The 22,188-nt window shown below is 40.9% G+C and overlaps 1 protein-coding gene across 1 annotated transcript; it reads left to right on the forward strand.

Moving 5' to 3' along the window:
• The first annotated feature begins 9,070 nt into the window (after nt 1-9,070).
• Nucleotides 9,071-10,057, forward strand: LOC115622428 (kallikrein-14-like). Its single transcript, XM_030516365.1, has 2 exons — nt 9,071-9,366; nt 9,424-10,057. Exons 1-2 carry the CDS (start codon nt 9,071-9,073, stop codon nt 10,055-10,057), a joined length of 930 nt encoding a protein of 309 aa, XP_030372225.1.
• Nucleotides 10,058-22,188: the final 12,131 nt, after the last annotated feature.

The following is a 22,188-nucleotide window of genomic DNA, read 5'->3' on the forward strand; positions in this document are numbered from 1 at the left end:
CCCTACCATAAATAGATATTGTCTGTCGGAAAACAGAAAATAGAACCAAACTGTCTGTCTGAGCTGTTGCTCCTAATACAAATGAAAACCATTTAGCCTGATCTCATTGGCATTATTAGTACATATACTATATTTTTGGTAGCCACTCGCATTTAAGCATTAAGTGCAACGAATTTTATTTTATGTTTCAATCACACAAATTGTTACAAAAGTTGAGAGAAGTGGCCAGGAGTGGGGGGACTGTGGCCGCTCACCTGGTGGTCTTCATTGACGTTTGGGAGTCAAATCAAATATTTTAATGTGCTGCCAAACGAATTGATTTTTCAGATTTTTCCCAGCCACACACGCACGCTGAAACGCTCGACCGCTCGCACGCATAATGCGTTTTAATAATTTAATTTCAATATTTCGAAAGCTGCTCGAAAACTTAATGAAAGCTTAGGCTTTTCGGTCTAAGCGTGGCTTATCAAAAGATCTGTTGAGGCACCCACTGGGCCTGGCCCCCCTCCTTGTCCCCACAGACCGCAGAGTCCACATAGTTGCTGTGTCGTTAGGCTCATGCCAGGCTGAGCTTGCCTCACCAATTTAAGTTAATTACTTTTCACTGCACTTGACTTTGGTCACACGCTCAATCTGTGGCGGTGACGGTGGCAACTGCGGTGGCTATGCCGGCGATGGTGGCTATGGTGGCGATGGTGGCAGCCTGTGGCTTTTCTCACCAGGGAAATCTGCACAGCAACCAGGAAATAGGCAGACAGACAGTGTCGGGCGCATTCAGACAAATGCAGAGACGCAGCACCGTGCCTCATGTTAATTTTCCGCATGCTAAACTTTTAGTACAGCACAGTAGCCCGACGCGGGTGTTTGGCCCCTAGGCTGACCAGCTAGCCTCTGTTAGCCATTCAGCCAACTCGTTGACTGGCCAAACTAAGTGGCATATAACACTGAACCAAAGATGTGACTCAATTCGTGACAAATCAAAAAATACACGATATTAAAAACACAGAAAATGTTACGTTCAACACAAACAGAAGATTTTTTCAGAAATTACAGTACAAATCGAAAAGAATTTCGAGTATCACACTCTTTACTAGAGAAGATAAACAAATATCATTAGATTATCTTCTTGTTGAGTGCTCTGTTCTGCTTTGTAGCTACCTGATGGTATTTTCAATAAATAGCCTTGGGATTTTTTATGCAACAATTAAGTGTAAAGGCCCAAAGAACGAGCTGCAGGTGGGTGGTTCATTGAGATCGACTTGAGTGTGACTTGATATCAAACCCACTGCAAGCGTTGAAAAAGGTTTTCAAATCTTTTCAATCCTTTACTGGGATCATTATAAAATTGCTTTAAAAGAGAGCGACAGAGAGTAGAATCCATAGTTCAAAAGCAAGAAAGGACTGTTATGTGTAAAGATATATTCTCAACTAAAGCTTCGGTAAATAATAATTTGCCATCTTAAAGCCAGATCTGGAATATTTGAATAATTGAAAGTGCTAGTATATCCTAAAATTATTTGATTTTTAAATATAATCGACGTTATCAGTACATTTTCTACCCCACCCCACCCTCGACTTAAATTTGTGATGGTAGTGCGAGTGTAGATAAGAAGAGAACAATTTCGTGATTGTGGCAGTGTTTCGACCCTCCTTAGTTTTAACATTTTCTCACGCGCTCATCTCTATATTGAAAGTGCTGCCTAAATCGCTGCTAAATTGTTATCTATGAGTGCGCGACGATATGCGGCTGTGGCTTCAGGCTTCAGGCTGAGGATGTGGATGTGGATACGAATATTGGCTGGCGTTTGTTTGGTCTGTTTGGCAGTTGGCTGACTACCGACGATTCCTCCTGCATTTGTGTGTAATTAAAAATGCATTCAATGTGCGCAAAATCACAGCTACCACTTGAACACTAGGCGTACCGCCTAGTTCAAGTCCGTCTGTCCGTACGTACCTCCGTTAGTTGCATGTCCGTTTAGCTTTACGTGCCGCTACCCATTTCCATTAGGGTTTCGCCAGCTTTTTTATTTAATGGCGCACAGTTCGGGGCCTTACGCGTTGCAATTTGACACATAATTCCATAACTTGCTGCCAGCGGCCTAACTGGTTAAGTACATTTCGTGCTTTTTGGCAGTGCAAACAATTTTCGATTTATCGTCAGAGCTCACGCTGCGTTGGCAGTGCGCGCGCATGCGTAGACTGCGTTGCCATTCCCATACAGAAAGATATATACAGATATAGTATTCAGTCTCTGTAGCCGTCGTCCAGCGTCGATGGTGGGCCTGGTCTGGGTTTGCTGCGAACTGGTCCGCACCCTGGCTCCGTGTGTTTATGTGTGGGTTGTGCGGATTTGATTGTAATTGCATTTCATTACATATTTTTGCCTCAAGGTCGTGTCAATTGCGGTATGCGAGCACAATATTGGCAAATTTTTATGCAAAAATAATCAATTGGAAATTTGTTTTGTGACTTTAATGACAGGCTAGCGAGCATTCGGTCAGATATTTACATTAAACTGACAACTGTGAGTGCCACAGTGGAGATAACTTTGGCATTTGGGCGATTTCAGGGCAAAACGCCAAAGAGTGGGGTTCGTGAGAATGTGAATTTGTTGGCGAGTGTTGAACTTAGAACCTACAAATAATGGATAGAAAAATCTATCTATTTTTTTAAAGAAGGCAACAATTCATTATGTGTTTTCGACGTAAATAAAATTATATACTTTTTTATTACTTTAAAATTTGTATATAAACGCAATTGGAAGTATTTTTTTTTTTTTGCTTAAATAAGTTCGATTTGCTTGGAAGTACAAAAGTAGAGTTTTCAAATAAGAATGCGAAATGGTATCAATAAGATTATTCTATTACTTGTAAATGCTTATCACAGTACATATGTATGATTTTTATGATGTAAGTGTGATGAAAATTTGAGGTTATAAGAAAGGAAAAAATAAATAAATGTAAATATTATTTTAAAAATTACTCAAATTTTAATATACATATATAAATAATTAAAAAGAAAAACACCATCGTGGTCTCTATTGATTTACTGTTCGAAAAATAAACATTGAATGAAAGAAAGATTGATATGAAAAAAAAAAATTATTAAATAATTCGTCCTAGAGACTGATTGTTGCATATTCTTAGAAGTGTTGTTAAATGAAAAGTTAATTACAACGTAATCACAGCGAATTACTATTATACTATATTATATTATATGATTTTCATAGAAAGTTAAGTCAAGTTATGAAAATACAGTAACCTTAAAGCGGACAGTGGAAATTCTTTAAAATGTAATACGCCCTTTTTCCAAGTGGAACGGCTCAGCATAATTGCCGCATTCCACTCCCACTGTCACTCAACTTTATAGCCGAAATGAAAATTACTGCTGACAGTTTGCTTTAGGAGCATTTTATTTTCTTGTGTTTTAGCAAATATTTTCGGAGGGGAGAGCAAAAAAAAAACATACAAAATGAAGTGTTTTATGACATATTTAACTACCATTATCCACTTAGCGCAAATTGCCGCCCCCTGCGACTAGCGCAAAAATATATTAGCGAGAACGAGGAGGACAAAATAAGTAAACTAAAGCGGAGCTAAGTACAAAGAACGACAGCAGCATAAAAAATGTGGCAGCACATAAATAAAAATATAATTTTTTCTCCTCTTTTTTCGGCACAAAAATCACGCGATGACGCGACGGCGGCAACTCGACTCGTAATTATGTAAAGAGCAAGCGAAAAAAAATGATTTCAAATGTCCAAATATATACTATGCGTATTTTTTTCGTTGGTTTTATTGTTATGATGAGTTGGTAGGAGTGTGGAGATGGCATGGACTGGGTGGAAAAGGGCACATACTCGTACACATAGTGCAGCAGCTCATTTGTAATACAGAAAGCCGTGTGGGGCTCGCCACCATTGTTTGTCTGCCTTGAGCCAAGAGGCTTTGTTGCAGCTTAGTGCAAACACACTGAAGTGTTGGCTGCCAAAATGAAAGAGGAACAACAGCAGAAACAACAATAATAACAGCAGCAGCAGCAGCAGCAGTAACTTAGAGACTAAGACTAATATAGTAAGACTAAGTAAGCGCATAATTTGTTTAGACCACATGGCGTATGCGTGATGTATGACAGGGAGAATGTGTAGAGACGGCCAACAGCTGCAATGGTTGAATTCATTAGGCGCATTAAACGCAAATTAAGCGATAAAACTGTAAGAAATTCATTAAGCAAATTCTCACAGCAGCAGCAACAACAACACCACTGCGCCCCCCACACCGACGCGTCGGCCGGACAGACTCACAAAATTGGCGAAAGGCAGCGGCAAAAAGGAAAGGCAAAACCGTTGACTTATCCATTGGCTAGACCGCTAGCCGACGGCGGCTTTTGCCAAAAACGTTGCGCAGGCGCAAGCGACTAAGCCAACTCAGAGACTTGTTGCCGGCGTGTGAACGGCCGTCTGTTGCCTTCGTACGCGCCTCTTGTAAACTACACGCATGTACAGACGTACTTTCGATAAAAATCACCCAAACAAATCAGAGGGAAAAGGCATGCCTATACTAGACGCATAGTCCCAGTCATAGCTACAGTAACAATTCCCTAAATGGGACGATCGAATAGAGCAATCATTTAATGAACTGATTCACTCTTATTTATTTGCTTTTCAACTCAGCCACATAGAGATTTGTTATTGCTTTCAGTTCATTTATTGCATACATCCTTTTCTCTCATTCTCGCTGTCTCTCTTTAAGAATCATAATCTTTCATCTTAATCTCTCTCTCTCTCTCTCTCTCTCTCTCTCATTTACTCCAATATTCAAATAGGCACATTTCTACGAGCAGTAGGAAACATTTTTCTAAATTAGCAAAAATGTAAACCTTTATTAAATATTTAGTTATCTTTTAATAATTCAGTATCCACTCGTAATCTTATCATATCGTTGTATGCTTATTTATAAGTCTACAACTATTTATCAGCTTAAAGAATAGAAATTTAATATTATTTTATATCTTAATTATTTACCATGCGATTAAGAAACTCTCAGGCTATTTAAATATTTTTTACACAACCACATACACAGAGTTTAAGAGGCCCTTTGAAATCGTAGTGTTATTTTTCGAAGAGGCATTTAGAAACATTTTTTGTTATTTAATTTACAATTGGAATATAAATATTGTATCCAATTTCAATAATTATTAAATTACAGAATCAAAAATATAAAAAATAAATCAAAATTACAATTAAAAATATGAATATTTAATCACTTCATTAGTTAAACGATTGTTTCTATTAAATGAACAGAAATATAAGCATTCTACAACAAAAACATTTTCCATTCAATACAAATTGACTTACGTATTTATTTAATTATTAAAAAATCATGAAAAATAAGAAAGTCGTATAGCAGAAATTTCGCAGAAGATATGTATATATATAAACCATAAATTCCAGTTTTTCCTACTGAGCATTTTATTTGGTATTTTGGAATGGCAATTGGGCAGTAGAGAGAGGGCGAGAGGGCGAGAGAGAGAGATTGAGTGAGAGAGAAAATCAGGAGCAAAAAGCATAAGTGATTTGGAAAAGGTCTGCTGGACATTCCTCAAGTTCTCCCAATACAAGAGTAAATGTCTTTAGCGAACTTAACTTCCATTATCTCTCAAGTGTTTCTCCACCAATATCTGTGTCTTATTCATTTTTTAAAACAACTATTTGTTGTTGGATGGCATGCCTTACTGTAGCACGGCCACTTAGATTCAGAGTGTTGGCCGCAAGCGCTTTTGGCGGCTTTTTGTTGTGGCTGCCATTAATTAATTGAGCGCGCGCCTGGATTGGCCTGCGCAGAGTGGCCTAAAACTTCCGTCAATCTTTTGTTTAGTCTGTTGGTTGGCTCTGGCTGTGGCAATGGAGCCGGCTTGTGGCTTCGGCAAACAAAATGCAGTAGCTGCAGAGATCTTGATCTTGCACTTGCCCAGCTCTTAGCTGCATAATTGTGTTGGCCAGGTTGAGGCGTTGCTTTGGTCACTGCCCACTGCCTACTGCCTACTGCTTACTGCTTACTGTCTACTGTCCACTGTTTGCTGTTAACTGCAACTGCGAACCTCCATTGGTACTAGGGGCTAGGTGACTGGGCTCGGATTGGGTTTGGTTCGCTTTGTTTCTAATGCGTAGCCAATATGGTTGCATGCTTGGTCCACTAATCGGCAACTCAATCAACGACTCCATGCTGTGAGATTAATGCAGAGACTGTCCATATGCTACTATAGTGTATGTGTCTCTGTGTGTGTGTGTGTGATATCGCGCATTTGATCTGCGTTAATCAAGTTAATTATTATTAATATTGCGTTTACTATTTGTACAGTTAGCAGGTTTCGAGCAGCAATTCAAAAAGTTGTCGCTGCCGCGGCAAATGTTTGTTAATGGCGTCGCCGCCGTGTCTGCCGCGTTGTCGTCACCAATCTACGGCCCTGGCTCCCCATTCCGTCCGGCCGGAGTCTGTGTACTTAGTTCTAACTGCTTTTTATCGATGTTCCGTAGGCGATGGCAAAAAGCAGGCAGGCAGGCAGGCAGGCAGGCAGTCAGGCTGCCCCATTCGCTGAGAAATGCAATTAAAGTCATTTGCTGTTGTCGTTGGCGACATCAAATGTTGCTGCCTCCGTCCGCTGTTGCTGCCACGCTGTTGCTGCCACATTGGCGGCGGCGGCGGTGCTGTTGCGGCACTTTTTGCATGCCTCGCATTTTGCGCTCTTTTTTATGCGCCGCCAAGAATGGCACAGGATGCGAGTGGCAAGGCACAAAAAAACAAAAAAAATGAAATGAGGAGAAAAAAAAACCGAGTCAGGCCAGTCGAAGCGGCAGTTAAAACCTCCTACTTTCCTGCATTTCCGTTCATAATGATCATGATGATTGCATGCGTGGCTGATGGGATTTGAATGTTGGCTGCCAACGCCGCCGCCACATACACACACACACACACACACACACACACACACACACACACACATATACATGTATATTAATGTGTGTGTGATTGTAATTTGCGGCCCCTGCATCGTGGGAGCGCCAGAGAGCGCACTTTTCCGCATAACAACTTTTCATTTATGAACTTGAAAAAACTTTTGACCGCAGGCTGTGGCTACTGCGCTTAGTTGTTGTTGCTGTGGTTGCTGTTGTTGCTGTGGTTGCACCTGTTGTGGTCACATAAGTCAGTCAGCCTGGTCCCAAGTCAGCTGATGCTGTGTTGATAAGCGGAGCTGAAATTGGCCAAAAGGCCGTGGCATGGCTCGTAAACAGTCAACTTTTGTCTAATAAATTCTTGCTTGCACTTGCACTCGAGCTGAGGAGGAAAGAATGTTAGCACTCGCATTATATTTTGAGCACTTCATCATCAAATGCAGCAAACACCACTACTACGCGTACTACTACTAGCTTGTGCCTTTTTTACGCGCAATTTACTTTTGCCAAAAGTCGCATAAATCGTGCCACTGAGCCGGCCAACCAGCCAACAAGCCAACAAGCCAACCAGCCAAGAGACAGCCAGCTATCCAAACAGCCAGCCAGCCAGCTTGCCTGGCAACCATCTGAGGAGCCAACTGAGGAGCAGCACCAGCAGCCAAGGTAAAATGCTACCCACAATGCGCACACAAAACACTTAAGTGCCATAAAAGAGATTTTTATTATGTCTTGCGCTCAAAAGCAAAGCAGAGGTAATTTTTTTTTGGTTTTTTTTTTTTTTTTTGGTATAAATGTAACAGGAGTTGTTGCAACGTGTGGCAGACTGAAGATGTTGCTGAGTACTTGTTGCTCTAGCAGCTCCATGAAGACAACGATGACGCTGACTATGCCTCATGTGTAGCTCACACATATATGTATATAACATATATATATATATATATATATATGTATGTGTGTGTGTGTGCAGCTTATGCAAATTGTGTGCTTATTGCTGGCAGACGAGGACGACGTCGCCGACGAGAATGACTTTGCCGCCAACGCCATCAAGTTTGTGGGTGTCAGAATCGCAATAGACTTGTTGCTTTTGTTGACATTTCATCAGCGTGCCAGAGACTTCTTGCCACATGCTGTGGCAAATTCAACTGCAACTGCACCGTGGCGAACATGATGCTAGCACAGATTTAATTACAGCCGCATTTTTGTCAGACTAATCCGAACTCATTTAAAAATCCATTCAAAATTTTGGAAAAATTGTTATACTAAATAAATGAAAGCAACATGTTGTAGTCATTAAAACCCGTATAGAGTAATTGTTTAAATTTTTTGGCATAAAAGCAGCAGATTTCTTGCTAGTATTTATTTATGATTCGAAGGTTAAATGCTGATAGACTGACTTATCTTAAGAGCTTTCAATCGGTTAAGAGTTTAATCCTGACCAGTGTCAGATGGAAGAAATATTAAAATCCTGTTTTTTGCTTAAACTTGAAAATGGTTTCAAAAATTTCAATTCACCTACCTATTAAATAATCATAAACACCTGACAAGGATTCGATTAGTTTGGAAAGTCAAAGATTGTAAATATGTCACATGCTTTGGCAATATATTTCATATGTTTTAGGAGTCGATTGAGCGGGACTATATGCACTTAGTTTCCTGAAAGATAAGTTGCTGAGTGAGTTGATTTTCCTCTTCACTCTTAGATTGAGTTCACATTTAAAGTGGAAGTACAGTAGTTATAGGAGACTACGCATTTGTATCTTAGTTAATATCTGCTCAAGTTTCAAGGCATATTTAAATAACCTACGGCTGGGACTACGACCAATTGTGCGGGAATATAAAGTAGGGAATGAGGCTAAGTAGTGGTTTCCCATTCAATAAATATTCAGATATCAACTAGCAAGATATTTTATAAAACCTAATGAGTCTTTTATGTATTATCCAACTCGGCTTTTGGACTTAACTCATATAGAACTGACTCGTAGTATATAGTATATAAATGCTGGTGAGTCCCATGGTGACTAACTGATTGACTGACTGATCTACTGACTGATTGAGTGACAGAGTAATAGTAGGCTTGGCACACGGCATCAGAGCCGGGCTCGATTTCTCAGACATCACATGTTCCATTTGCAAAACGTCTGGACGCTGCGGCTTTGGCTGTCGGTTCTGCTGATGCTGTGGACATTGGATGGCTGCGAAGGCAATTATTATCTGGCACACCCAAATGCCACAGAGCCGGAGGAAAGCGAACATCCTTATGCAAAATATGTGGTGTCCATTCAGAGCATTAGTCCAAAGATGAAGTCGAACAGAAGCGGCGGCCACTATTACTTTGGTGTCAATCATTATTGTGTGGGCACCATCATATCGCCCACCTATATTCTGACAGCCTCGCATTGCGTCTTCGACAACAGGTGAGATGACGACATAGTCTTCTAAAGCCAATCTAATAGCTTCCTTGCCATAAGCAGACTGCGGCGTCTGCTGCAGCCGCACGAGTTGCTCGTCATTGCCGGCACACCCAATCGGCTGCGACCCACCGTCCACACACAGGTGCTGAGGGTTCAGGGATTACGTCCCTATATGCGCGGCAAGATTGGTCACAAGCACGACTTGGCGCTGATGCGTTTGCAGGGGATGCTGGAGTTGAATCTCTCGCGAGCGCTGGGCATCGCGGAGATGGCTTTGCTGCCACCCCGACCCTTTTCCAATTGCACGGTACTGGGCTGGGGACAGTCCTTTGTGAGGGGACCCTTTGCAGAACTGGTCACGCAGCGCATCTTTCAACTGCAAACAGATCGGGCGTGCCACAAGATATTCCCCATTAGCTTCAAACATGGCATGATTTGCGCCACCGTGCATGCGGATGCGCCGCTCGATGTCTGTCGAGGGGATTCGGGCGGTCCGCTCTTTTGTGGCACCAAGCTCACGGGCATCGTGTCACGTGGCGTGCGTTGCGACAAAAGCTATCCGGCCATCTTCACCGGCGTCTTCTGGCATCGACACTGGATCCAGACTGTCTACTCTCGGGCCGGACGCAGCTGGCTGGCAAAATTATTGCTGGCTCTGACCATTTGGCGCTTTTCTAATTTGCTTGTTGATTAAATTTTGGCCATAGCGCAAAAAACGTATATTCATTAGACTTCATTAGTTGCAATCAAGCTGGCCAAATGGACAAGAAACAATTATCGCAGGCACGCCCGCTAGACTTTGACTCTGTCTGACTGGCTGCCCGCCTCTTCGCCTTTCCGCCTCTCCGCCTGTCGAACTGTCGGAGTGCCAAGTGCCACAAACGCCACTAATTTTGAACACACAGCAGCCACACGAACTTAATGGCTGTTTAGACAATCAAATATATTTGAAGAACATGCCTTTGAATATTTTAAAATATCAAAAAGGGAAAGTAGAAAAATTTAATTTGCTATTTGATAGATAGAAAGATTTTTTTAAACATTTAATTTTTAATTATCTTTATAATGTCAAGAACGTTGGTTAAATAGAAAATATTTTACATAAAAAAGCAAAATAGTGGGACTATTTGAAGTAATACAGATTTTGTATTGTGCATTTAAAATTAAGAAAACTTATATTCCTAACCAATAAACTAAAAGTATAATTGCTTTTAAAATAATGATCAAGTTTTTTTCTTATGACTTCTGCAATTTGTTTCCCTTTTCTTTAATGTGTTGTTTGTAAAACAAAGAGGAAATCCAGGAATGCTATTATATAGAAATCCGATCTTTGGAGAAAAAGGTTTCCAAATGAAGATGAAATAGTTCCCTTTTTTTTTGATACTTATGAAAATTGTACTAATACTATAGAGATCATGAAACTCGTCCGATTAAAAGGGATTGAAAGGACAAAAATAAACTATTTAAGAATCAACTCACTAGGATCTCAAAAATCTAGATCTAAAGCAACTTTTCTAAAATAAACTGTTGATACCAAAATTGCTCAAAAACTAAGCAATATTTTAAAAAACAATTTTGGAATCTAGCGAGTAATTTCAAAAATAATTTAAATTGTTATAAATGTTGTTATAGTAGTAAACAATTTTGGCAACACAAATGGTACTTCTTCTATATGTATGTTTAAAATATATTCCTCGTAAGGAAATGATACTCAAATACAGATTTACTTGAACAATAAAGTATTGTAGATATTCCGAATGCAAGGGACTCAATGTAAATACTGTCTGTAGCAAAGAGTCAAAGCTTTAGCAAATTTGTGGGAAAAACTTGGAGTTGTCTGAACACATTCAATCGACAATCTTTTGACCTTCGCTGGCTAACGCCCGCCCATAGACCAAGCCACCAACTGGCCGGCTGGCTGGCTGGCTGACTGGCTGGCTTGGCTTGGCTGTCTGTCTAGCAGCAGCAGCTCTATGTGCCAGTCTGGACCAACAAAGCCAACAAAATAACAAGCCAGCTTGGACTTGGTCGGAGACAGAGCTAGAGACGCCGGGCCAGAGCCACACTTGTGTCGTGTTTCAGTCGCAGCCAGACTCAGACTCAGTCGCAGACTTGGTCTCAGTCTCAGTCTCAGCCTTCAGCTTGGACCTCAGCTTCAGCTTCAGATTCAGATTCAGCATCAGCTTCAGTTTCAGTTGCGCCTGCGCACTCGACGCTTTCAATGGCGTTATTTATGTTTATTACCTCTAAGGTCGTTCGTTACTTGCCGCCACCGCCGCGTCGTTGCTATCGAAGTAGTTGCCTGCTCTGGCCCGGCTTGGCCTGGTCGGGTCTGGGCAATATTTGTGCTTGTTGCACTTGTAGTTGAGCTTGTAAGAGTTGTTGTTGTTGTTGTTGATGTTATTGTTGTTGCTGTTGTCGTTGGTGTTGATACTGTTTTGTACGCAGATATCAGTAAATTTAGATTTAAAGTGAATGCGCGCGTTAAGTGTCAAACGCGCCAAGTGTCAAAAGACAAGTGCTTGTTGCAGTTGCTGGTGCTGGTGCTGGAGCTGGAGTTGGTGTGGTAGTTGTTGCCTTAGTTGGTTGACTCTGTGGCAGGACATGTGTACATATAACATGGCATCAGAGTGACTGTTTCCACCTGTTTGTGTTGTTCTTGTTGTTGTTGTTGTTGTTGTTGTCAATGCGCCAGTTACAGTTATAAAACGCATGCCATATATGGCCAAAAAGCATAAATTACCAATAGGCTCATAAAAAGTTAAAGAAGTGCCGCGACCTCTTTCTTTCACTTCATCTCCATTGCTAAGGCTTGGCCTGCTTGTTGTTGCTCCGGCTGGCCCGGCCTGGCCCGGCCCAGTCCATCCATTGTTGCTGTTTCTTTATTTTTTTGTTGCTCCCACATGGCCATTGGCCATGGGATTGTGTGTGTGTGGTGTGTGTGTGTGTGTGTGTGTGTGCTTATGAAGACATTCAATAAACTCGCATATTTTATGCCAAAACGCACAGATTTTGTGCTAATTTTATCACTTTGTGTGTCGCTCTGCCGTCCGACTGCCGTTCGCTTCTGTCACTACTTTGACAGCACATAAATACTCATAATTTATTAATTTCTCAAATGGCAACTGAACGATGCAGGCGACAGCGACAGAGACGGTGAAGGCGACTGCGACTGCGACTGCGACGGCCAATACGGTAAATGTTGCATGCAATAATTTCATGCGACAAAAGGCAGGCAACAGGCAACAAGTGGTGGCCATGGGTGCGTGGCATGGCCAGACTCGGCTCGGACTCGTACTCGGACTCAGACTCAGACTCACACTCACACTCGAACTCAATTCAATTCCATTTGCAGCTGCAACGCTCTGGCCGGCTACCGAGCTTCTAAAAACTAAAAATGAACTTAACTGGAGCAGAGCAGAGCACAAAGGTGCATAAATAATAATTTCATCATTGTGGCCAGTTTGATTTATTTTGTTCGAACGAGCGACCCATAAAAGGACCGGGCCACTGACTTTGGGCCATGGCTAAAGTTTTGGGATTGCCATTTTTCGGACAGCTCTGCTGAGTTCGCACATTTCGCTCTCTCGTTCTCTCTTTCTCTCTCTCTCTCTCTCTCTCTCTCCTGTCATAATCGTGAGCGATTTATTGTCATTGCCTTGATTTATGCTGAATTCTCTCTTTGGTTCACACGCCAGTTCCAATTGCACTTACTCGGGCTTTTAACAGAAAACTCCAACCATCCAACCATCCAACCAACACTCCATCCACACTCTCCACTTGCCCCATGGCTTGGATATATCTCTTGCATCGTGCTAATTCAATTTTGGTTGCCTTCCAAATGGCAGCATGTCACTTGGCTTGTCACTGTTTCAAAGCTTTCAGCTCCATTCCTTTCACTTACCCTCACATCAACCACATGGTATTACAATTTATAAATGAGTTTTGTATACAATAATGATCTGATTCTATTATAGCAGCACCGATTATGTACGGGAACACCTTTTTAGAGTTCAAGAATGACAGATGTAGGCAATTTATAGAGTTGACTGAAAACATTTTAAAAGTTTCTCATCGCCACTCAGTTGTGAGCAGCAATTACAAATTGCAGTACCAATATCAGAAAAGTCTTTGAAATTTCCGAACATTTAAAGCGATACAAAAATTCGGGAATAGAAAATGAAAATTGTCAAGTGACTCAAGAGAGTTCTCTTACTGGAATTCAAATTTTTCGCCACCGGGTTGTGAATGTTCCTTTCTTTTCTTAATTAACATAATAAGCTCTTAATTAGAATTAAGTTTGCTTCTTTTCTTACATTTCTTTTTGGTGTGTTAGGTCTATAACGTGAAGGTCTCCGACAACATTTGGCCGTGAATGACTGGCGAAATGGCTAATGAAGTTCCCCCATAGATAAATAGATAATAGACATTGTTGTACATTTGTTTTTAAAGCTCTCCTTTTTAATCAATATAATTTATTGTAATCTGTATCGATAGCCTATATTTCTTGAAGTAATAATAATAGAACAAAAATATAAATATTTTAGCTAAAAAGTTTACATTTCAATGACATTTATTGTTTCATCATTTCTCTATCTTGAGGGTCATCAATTGTTTGAGTGACTTAGGCTATGGATAGATCGATGGTAATTCAAAATTATTGCTGTATAGTGACAGAGTATTTGTTATTCGATTGTCAGAGATGAGAAATCGAAATTCTGTTTCTGATTCTCTACTGCTCTGTGTCTTTTCTTTTGGCAGCACTGCATTTGGAGGAAAGACAAAAGGCGATGCAATTGAAAGACACATAAGGCGGCAACGCCTTCAAACTTTGCGTGCGCGCAGTAGTTTGCAAATATTTATAGCAATAATTTATTGTAGTTTGGAATTTATTGTGTCTATGGCCGTGCGACACGTTTCAATTGTTCATCTTGGCACGCTGTTAGAAGAATTGTTGCGCCATTGAGCAATGGAGAGAAACACTTAGCGTGCCGCCAACACCGCCGCCGCCGCCACCACCATCCACCATCCACCAGCACCACTCGTCCGCCGTCGCCACCGGCAACTCGAACGTAATGTGGCGCAGTATTTGACACTTGCGAGATTTATAGCCGCTTCAGCCAGCAAAAGCAAAGATGCATTTCTAAGATGCTTGCGACAATTTGCGAGAAAACTATGCAATGGCAGTCGGGCAGGCAAGCAGGCAGGCAGAACGCTGGCTGAGGGGCAGGGGGGTGGTGGCAGCAGAGCCATCGGTAAGGAAGAAAGGATGGGCAGCATTGCGTTTGCGGCCATTGCCGTTTGGTCACAATACTAATGGAATCTTAATTTAGCCAGCACCGAAATAAAAGCAAGCGCAAACATTAAACAGAAGAAGGAACAGCAACAACAACAGCAACACTCACTGCCAAATTCCATGCCGGTTGGAGCACCCTCGAAAGCAAACATTTTGTCCAACCAAAAGGGTTGCCATCGTTCGGCCACTGAACATTTCACTCGACTTGTAAATTGAATTAAAATGATTGCGCTGATGAGCGTAAAGTGGCGAGGGACGCATATTCCTGGCTACTGTTTGTCAGCAGCAGCAACAACAACAACGGCAACAGCAACAGAAATTGCAGTTGCAGGTGTTGTTTGGTCAATTTCGTAGCTCCGTCAATGCCAAAAATTAACGCTGCCAAGCAGCGCAAGAAGTGCAACATAATTACAATATAAATGCCGTCGTTGAATGCACCGATCGCACAGTGGTGCCAAATTATGCTTTTGTGGCCAGAAACTGTGATAGGAACTGTTTCCAGTCCTGCAATAATATTTTGGTATAAAGTGGAAGTATTTTCAGCAATCGAGAATTTGTTTGATTGCTAGAAAACTATGTGGAAACTTTAGTTCTCTTTTGTATATGCATGAAAGATTAAGTAATATCGATTCCTAGCATTAGTTTTAATTAATTTTATTAATGAATAATTCTTTCTCACTTTACTCATATCTCAGAAATCACATTTTGTTGAATTGCTTTACTAGCCCTGAATTTTTAGCTGTAACTTGTTCATAAAAATATCTAAAATATCATTTATTTTGTTTGTATTTTCCAACTGAAAGCTGTATAGATTGTACATGTTACTATTTCTTTGAGTTTTGTTTATGCTTGATTTCGTTTCTAAACATTAGAGAGATACAAATTTCTTTAAAATGTAAACAATTTTTATAAGCAGATCGGATATTCGTAATTCACAAAAATATGAACAACAAATCACTACTTTAAAAAAAAGTGGAAGACAGTTTGAACAATTACGAATCGGAATTTGGAAATTTGTTTAACCACTGTGCGAGTGTCGCACTCACAAGCTGCCTCTTCGTTATCTGCCTTATATGGCATGCGTCCGTTTTAAGTGCAACCGCCAAGCTCAATGTCAAGTTGAAGTTGCGGCTGCGTAATTGCCAACTGCCAGAGTTGCTGCCTCAACTTCAGCCTTAGTTTCAGCCTCAGTTTCAAGTCCTTGTCTTTGTCTTTGTCGTTGTCGTTGTCGTGGTCATTGTGGCTGTCCGTCTTTGTGTGTAATTTGTGCCTCGCAGCCAGTTTAGCAACTGTGCGAGCCACCCTCGTTGCATGGCGATTACTTGCATTATGCATGCCGCACACTGCTGATTGAGCAACATTTTTGCGCAACCCACTCGGACGGAGAGCATTGAAACAACAACAGAAATAACATATCGACAGACAATCAACGGCATCCTTTAAAACAAAACCACCTTCGCGTCCGTTATGGTGCATGGCACTTCCTGTCCAGCATGCATACAATCTTTCATTCATGAAATTTGTTGCTCTTGTCATTGTTTGTGTTGTTGCAAATCAAATGCCTTGCAGCGTCGCTCGTTGTTGCCGCATAAATTGTACAAATGGCTGGTTGTACAGAGAGACAGACGCGCGGCACTGAGGTAAGGGGCATGCCTCTCTGTTGACTTGCCAACAGCATAATTTTGTGGCAGCCGCTGCTGCTGTTGCTGCTCCACTTTGGCAATGAAGCAAACAAATCTGCGCGACGGCTTGCATACATCAACAAAAAACTGAGAGACACGGCGACAGAGACATGGAGACAGCAACATAGAGGCTAAGAGGCTGGGCGAAGAACGCGTGAGATAGTCACGAAGCTTTATTCGTAGCTGATCTAAAACTCTTATTGTAGAGAGTTATTAGATCTAGTGGGGTAAGACCATGAAAATTCCGTACTCCAAGAACAGTCTAAAGCCTTGAAGCAACATAGCTGTATATAAGAAATAGTTGTTACTGACCTTTCATCTTATTTTTTAATTTTTTTTCTATTATCTCATCTGCCTCTTTAGCTTGAATCCAAAACCTACTTAAAAACTACGTCTTCAATGCTTCGGAAAATACAACCACAATTTAAAGATAGAAGCCCAGCTTTAGAAGACTTAGCCAGTTTATAGGTCTGTTTGGTTTTAAATCTTGTTCAACAAAATATGTCTATAGCAGAATTCTGTTTCCTTAGTATGTCCTTATGGGTGAAAAGATGATCGCCGATTTCATATTTCTTTTCTTTTTGATATCTTCTTCAGAAATTATAATCTCGATCAACGAATCTATATTCCTTTAACGACTTCAAGATTAACAAACAAACAACAAATATTATCGGGATCACCAAATTACGAGTGAACTTCCTATTATTATTATAGTAAGATGAGATGAATCCTGTTCATACAGATTGATGCTGAGAAGTTTTAAGAACTTTCAAAATTTTAGGGGTACGACTGTTTGGAAGAAAACGTTGCAGAATTGCCATGAGGTGGGTTTTAGAGCATAATTAGAGCCTAATTAATTGCCACAATTTGAAATACATCAGAAAAGTATTCCAATTTTTGACTTTCACCCCACCCCAAATTTTTTCACTCACGTCCATCTCTATTAGAGGCACCGCATCCACGTCTCTCCTGAGCGCTTCCGTTTGGGCGTTTTTAGTTCAGTTATTTTAACGAATTTATTTGCAGAAGCTTTCATGGTCAGCGCAACAATTTAATGTAATTTAAATGACGTACTCCAGAGTGCAGAGGACAGTGCCGCAGAGCATTCTGGACAGGTGCGGCATCATGGTTGTCGTTGATGTTGATGTTGTTGTTTGTTGTAGTTGTCGGTTGTCGGTTGTTGCATGTGGCCCTGCGGTGGGAGTATGCTCGACGCATTTTTGTGAGCTGCTGGCGGCTTCTTTGTGGCGACATTGACGACGAAGAAGACGACGACGACGACGACACCGATGAGAATGGAGACAGAGAAAGAGACTGTGGCAGCGACAGCGACATGTTGCCGATGTTGCCGACGACAACAGCCACAGCCACGGCCACAGCAACAGCAACAACATTGCTATCAAGTTTTTGGGCGCTTGAGCACATTTTAATGATGAGCTGGAGCTGAAATTGGGTTCGTCTCTGTCTCTTGGCGGCTGCAGCAATAAGGGAAATGCTAATTTGTGTGTGTCTCTTATACATGGCAGTTGTTGTTGCTGTTGTGGTTTCTCTTAGCCAGCATTTAATCAGTCGCCTCGTTATGCATTCGCCAATGAACCGAATCAAAAAATGTGTGTGCTGCCTTTCACGTGGGCCATGGCCCATCGCTTACGGCCAATAATAACGCTTATTAGTTGCAGGCGCAAAGTTGTTAATTAGTTTCTGATTTACGTTATTAGCAATAAAATGCATTTATGACTGCATCGCAAATTGCACGTGGGAATGGGCGCGATCAGTGAGTTGAAAAAGCCGCCGAAAATGTTTCCCACACACACACACACACACACACACACCCAAAAATAACACAAATTTCAATTTTCAGACGTTGCGCATAAAATCAAATCAGGCGCTCGATTGTCACAAATTATGCGCAATCAGAGAGCCGTTGTTGTTGTTCTTGCCGTCGCTGCTATTGTTGTTGTATCAATTAAGGCCTTAAAAGGGTAGCCAACAATTGATTTCAATTTGCAATCGAAATCGAAATGAAATGAAATCAGTAACGAAAATGCTTTACACCCGCATACACACATCACGACAAGCAGTCGACATTATAATTGGCAATTGTTGTTGTGATATCGCGGCATGGCTTAATTGATGTTGCTGCCCACACACACACACACACACACATACACACACACACACACACACACACACACACAGATATTCGTTGTGGCCGCATTAGAATTGTGTGACAATAGAAATGGCGCTGGCGATGGCGAAGAAGGCAACTGCGACGACGCCACTTGGCGATTTATTTCACTTCGAACTTATGGCCCATTGATAGCGTCTAAATTCTTGTACTGTGGAATGGAATTACTAAACTGTGAGTAAATATCACAAGGTCAGGTTCTTCGAGTTATTTGTATAATAAGTGTTTGGGTTTACAATTTATAATTAAGGCAAAGGAATTTGTTAGGCTTAGGTGCTGAATATTTTAGTTGATTGGGACCATTATTAATAAAACATATAATTCAATGGATGTTTGAAAAGTGCAGGCTGTTAGTGTATACGGAAAGGTGGGTCCAGGAAGTGGTGCCTCTATAAACGTCTTCGGTGTTGACTCTGTTCGAGCAGGTTATTGGTCGAGATGGTATCGTGTTAAGAGATCCTTGGATCTGCCGATCCACAAATAAGTATAGTTTTTGTTAATAGCAGGCACGTTGCAGTGGCTGGCTATATTAAATATTTTGATGCCGTTGGCCTATAACGGCATTAAAAAACAACAGTTTTTTTTTTTACTTAGCACAACTTTGAATGAGGTCTAGCAGCGAGATAAGATAAGAAGCCTGTCCATGATTGGACCAAAATATAATATAGACTTTTCCAGTAATTGGGCTTAAAATATGAATCAGAAAATACGGTTTTCCAAACTAGATTGATTTAAGAAATTAATTTGTTATGCTACTTTTTTTTCTCTTTTTGCGAAACTTGTTATTCTATTAACAGTCCAGTATTTGCAATACTCGGATGAAACACCTTAATGGGAAAGGCAAGCGGCTTAGGTTTAAACTTAAAATTGCATACACAAATATAATTTAGAAACGAAAAAGGAATAAGAATTAATTGTTTAAGAATATTTATAATCTACAAATACTGTAGTTATGGGTTCTGATTCCACTTTTATTTTAGTACATGTTATTGATAATCTATCGGGGCTGTTAATTGCTTAAAAATATGCAAATTGATTTTACTTTGCTCGCTAAATGACATTTCCACAAATAATGAAGTTGAATACTTTCTATGAAGAGGAATATGGAACACTCAGCACCATGTACCAAAAAATTGCTTTGGATCAAAAAACAACTAAACTCTACTTGAAACTCTATTTCTACAATTCCTATGACGTTTAATTTATATATACTTGTATTTCTTGACGATAATGTACAAATGAAGTTTGTTGTGCAATAATGTTGTGGAGTAGCAGTGCCTCTTCTGCCACGGTGCCTGTTTTTCTGGTGTTGTGGCAGCTGTTGCATGGCCTTTGGGAAACAATAAAATAAAGTGGCAGCAACCCACTAACAGCAACGTCATCATCATCAACAACATCGCCATCGTACACATCAACAGCAACATCAGTATCGGCAACAACAACCTCATCGATGTCGTCAACTATAGTTATGGTTATTGTTGTTGTTGGTGGTGGTGGTGTGAAACTTTGCCGTTTGCCGCTTTCAATTGACTCATGCGGCAATTGTGTCAATTTGTCAGGCATTGATTTCGATTTCGATTGCCGCCTCGTTTCGTTTTCGCTCTGGCCTGTGTGGGCAGCAATCACTTGAGTTTATGGTGCACATAGTTTTCTGATGCGGGTGCCTAGCACCGCCCGCTTGCTTCTGCCTCTGCACCTCACCATACCCAGCTGCCCATCTCTATACCGCCGACCACCGACTCCCGAGTCGTCAGTCGACTGCCGCCTGCCACGCTCAATTTCCATTTTGCGCGCGCTGCAATTAAGTGATTTATCATTGTAGCAGCAACAACTACTATACAGCAACAACAGCAGCTCACACGCCGCGCCAACTTAATTATACTCTCTGGAAGGGTAGAAGGGTGTTGTGGAATCGTCCTTTTGAATGCGACAGAAAACATTCATAGTGGAAGCTGAGATGTTTGTTCCTCCATTTATGCGCCTAATCGAATATGCGGCTGGAAAAAAACGTTTATAGTCACCAAACTTGTGATGAAGATTCTCCCAAGAACCATAAAGCTCGAATTGATGTTACTGCAACACTTGTATAGAGTGTATTTAAGAGTCGGGGGCGTACGACTCTAGCTTTCGGGATGTTTTTTAGCAGCAATCAAGCAATAACAAGCAGCAACATGCCGTGTTGCACGATTGCCTTTGACTCGAACTCAACTCGCGCGCTGTTTGCAACATTCAACAGAAACAACAACAGCAACAACAGCAGCAGCAGCAACATCAACTGATATCGATAGCTTTGGCTCGGCCATGGCTGCTGCTGCTGCTGCTGATTGCATCTGTTGCAGCAACGAAATTACACGCTGCAACAACAGCTAAGAGTACAGCAACAACAACAGCATAAATTGAATTTAAAATACATAAAAAAAAGAGGAGAAGAAGAAGGCGCAAAATATACACTGTCTGCTCACCTGCCCGGCACTTGTGCAGCTTCAATTTCAAGTACAGCAACAACAACGTGCAACAATCAGCAACACCTACAAAAATGCCAAATGATATCGCTGCATGCGCATCGGCATCAATTGCTAGCCAACAACAACAACAACAACGACAACAACAACACGGACGCCCCCTCCACAGATCTCCACAGATGGACTGAGTTTGCGGTTAAGCAGATGCATTAAATAATTTTACACTTTGTGAGCTGCTCGGCTGGTTGAATGGAAAAACGCGATAATCGGCCAAACGTTTGGCAGCTAACGAGCAGCGAAGAGACGCGAAGAGACGCGACTGCACCTTCCTGATAAGACCTTTTAGGGCATGTGACGACTGCAAGCGGAGCCTAAGTAACTTGCCCATTTCCTGCCCAGTTCAAATCTAAGATCTGCCGCAGTCAGTCCAGCCACCATTTGAGAGTGTCTCTGTGTCCGCGCCCCTGTCCGTGTCCGTGTGTACATAACTTGGAGTCGGATGGCGTACGAGCAACAAATTGCCCATTTTCTGAGCGTACGTGCCGCAATTTCAAATGACATTTTCATTGGCAATTCGTTTTGAAAATTGCACACAACTCACTCAGCCGGCATGTGCCACTGCCTAGTTATATACTTAATATTTATTTTTTACAGTTTTTCTCCAACTGTGATGCAGTCAATCGTTTTGAAAAATTTGCGCAACATGATTTGAAAAAAATTATTGTGAAAATTATCGCCGAAATATGTCAACTTTTTTGCCGAACAATGTGACTTGCGTTCTCAATCACTACACTTTTAATTTAATCTATAAAATAAATTGCTATCTATTATGCATGGACCAACTGACAGTTAGACTTGGCGCTATATGTAGAGCTGAAATGGGAATGCAAGTAAGGTTTGCGAAATAACATCAACATCTTTTGTCAATTAAGCATATTTTTGTTAATTAAAACAAAAATCTTGGAAATTTTTAAAATTCAACTTTTTCTTTCAAGTTTTTAAAGTAAGAGTTTAAAATTATTTATATGTATTTAAGGAAATTATTTAAAATTAAATGAAAATTTGTAGATCTAAATAATTTACCTCATAAAATTAAAAAAATTATATTTCTTTTTCGATTTACTTAAGTTTTCAGCGGTAATTTCCTAGATATTTCCTTCATTACTATTAATTACTCTTAATAAGAAAAAAAGGATC

The sequence above is a fragment of the Scaptodrosophila lebanonensis genome, unplaced genomic scaffold, assembly GCF_003285725.1.
Source record: "Scaptodrosophila lebanonensis strain 11010-0011.00,11010-0021.00 unplaced genomic scaffold, SlebRS2 tig00000043-arrow-pilon, whole genome shotgun sequence".
NCBI classification, from domain to species: Eukaryota; Metazoa; Arthropoda; class Insecta; order Diptera; family Drosophilidae; genus Scaptodrosophila; species Scaptodrosophila lebanonensis.

Coding starts and splice junctions, on each gene's coding strand:
- LOC115622428 (XM_030516365.1), top strand. CDS start 9,071: ATGTTCCATTTGCAAAACGTCTGGACGCTGCGGCTTTGGCTGTCGGTT. Junction 9,367..9,423: donor CATTGCGTCTTCGACAACAG/GTGAGATGACGA, acceptor TGCCATAAGCAG/ACTGCGGCGTCTGCTGCAGC.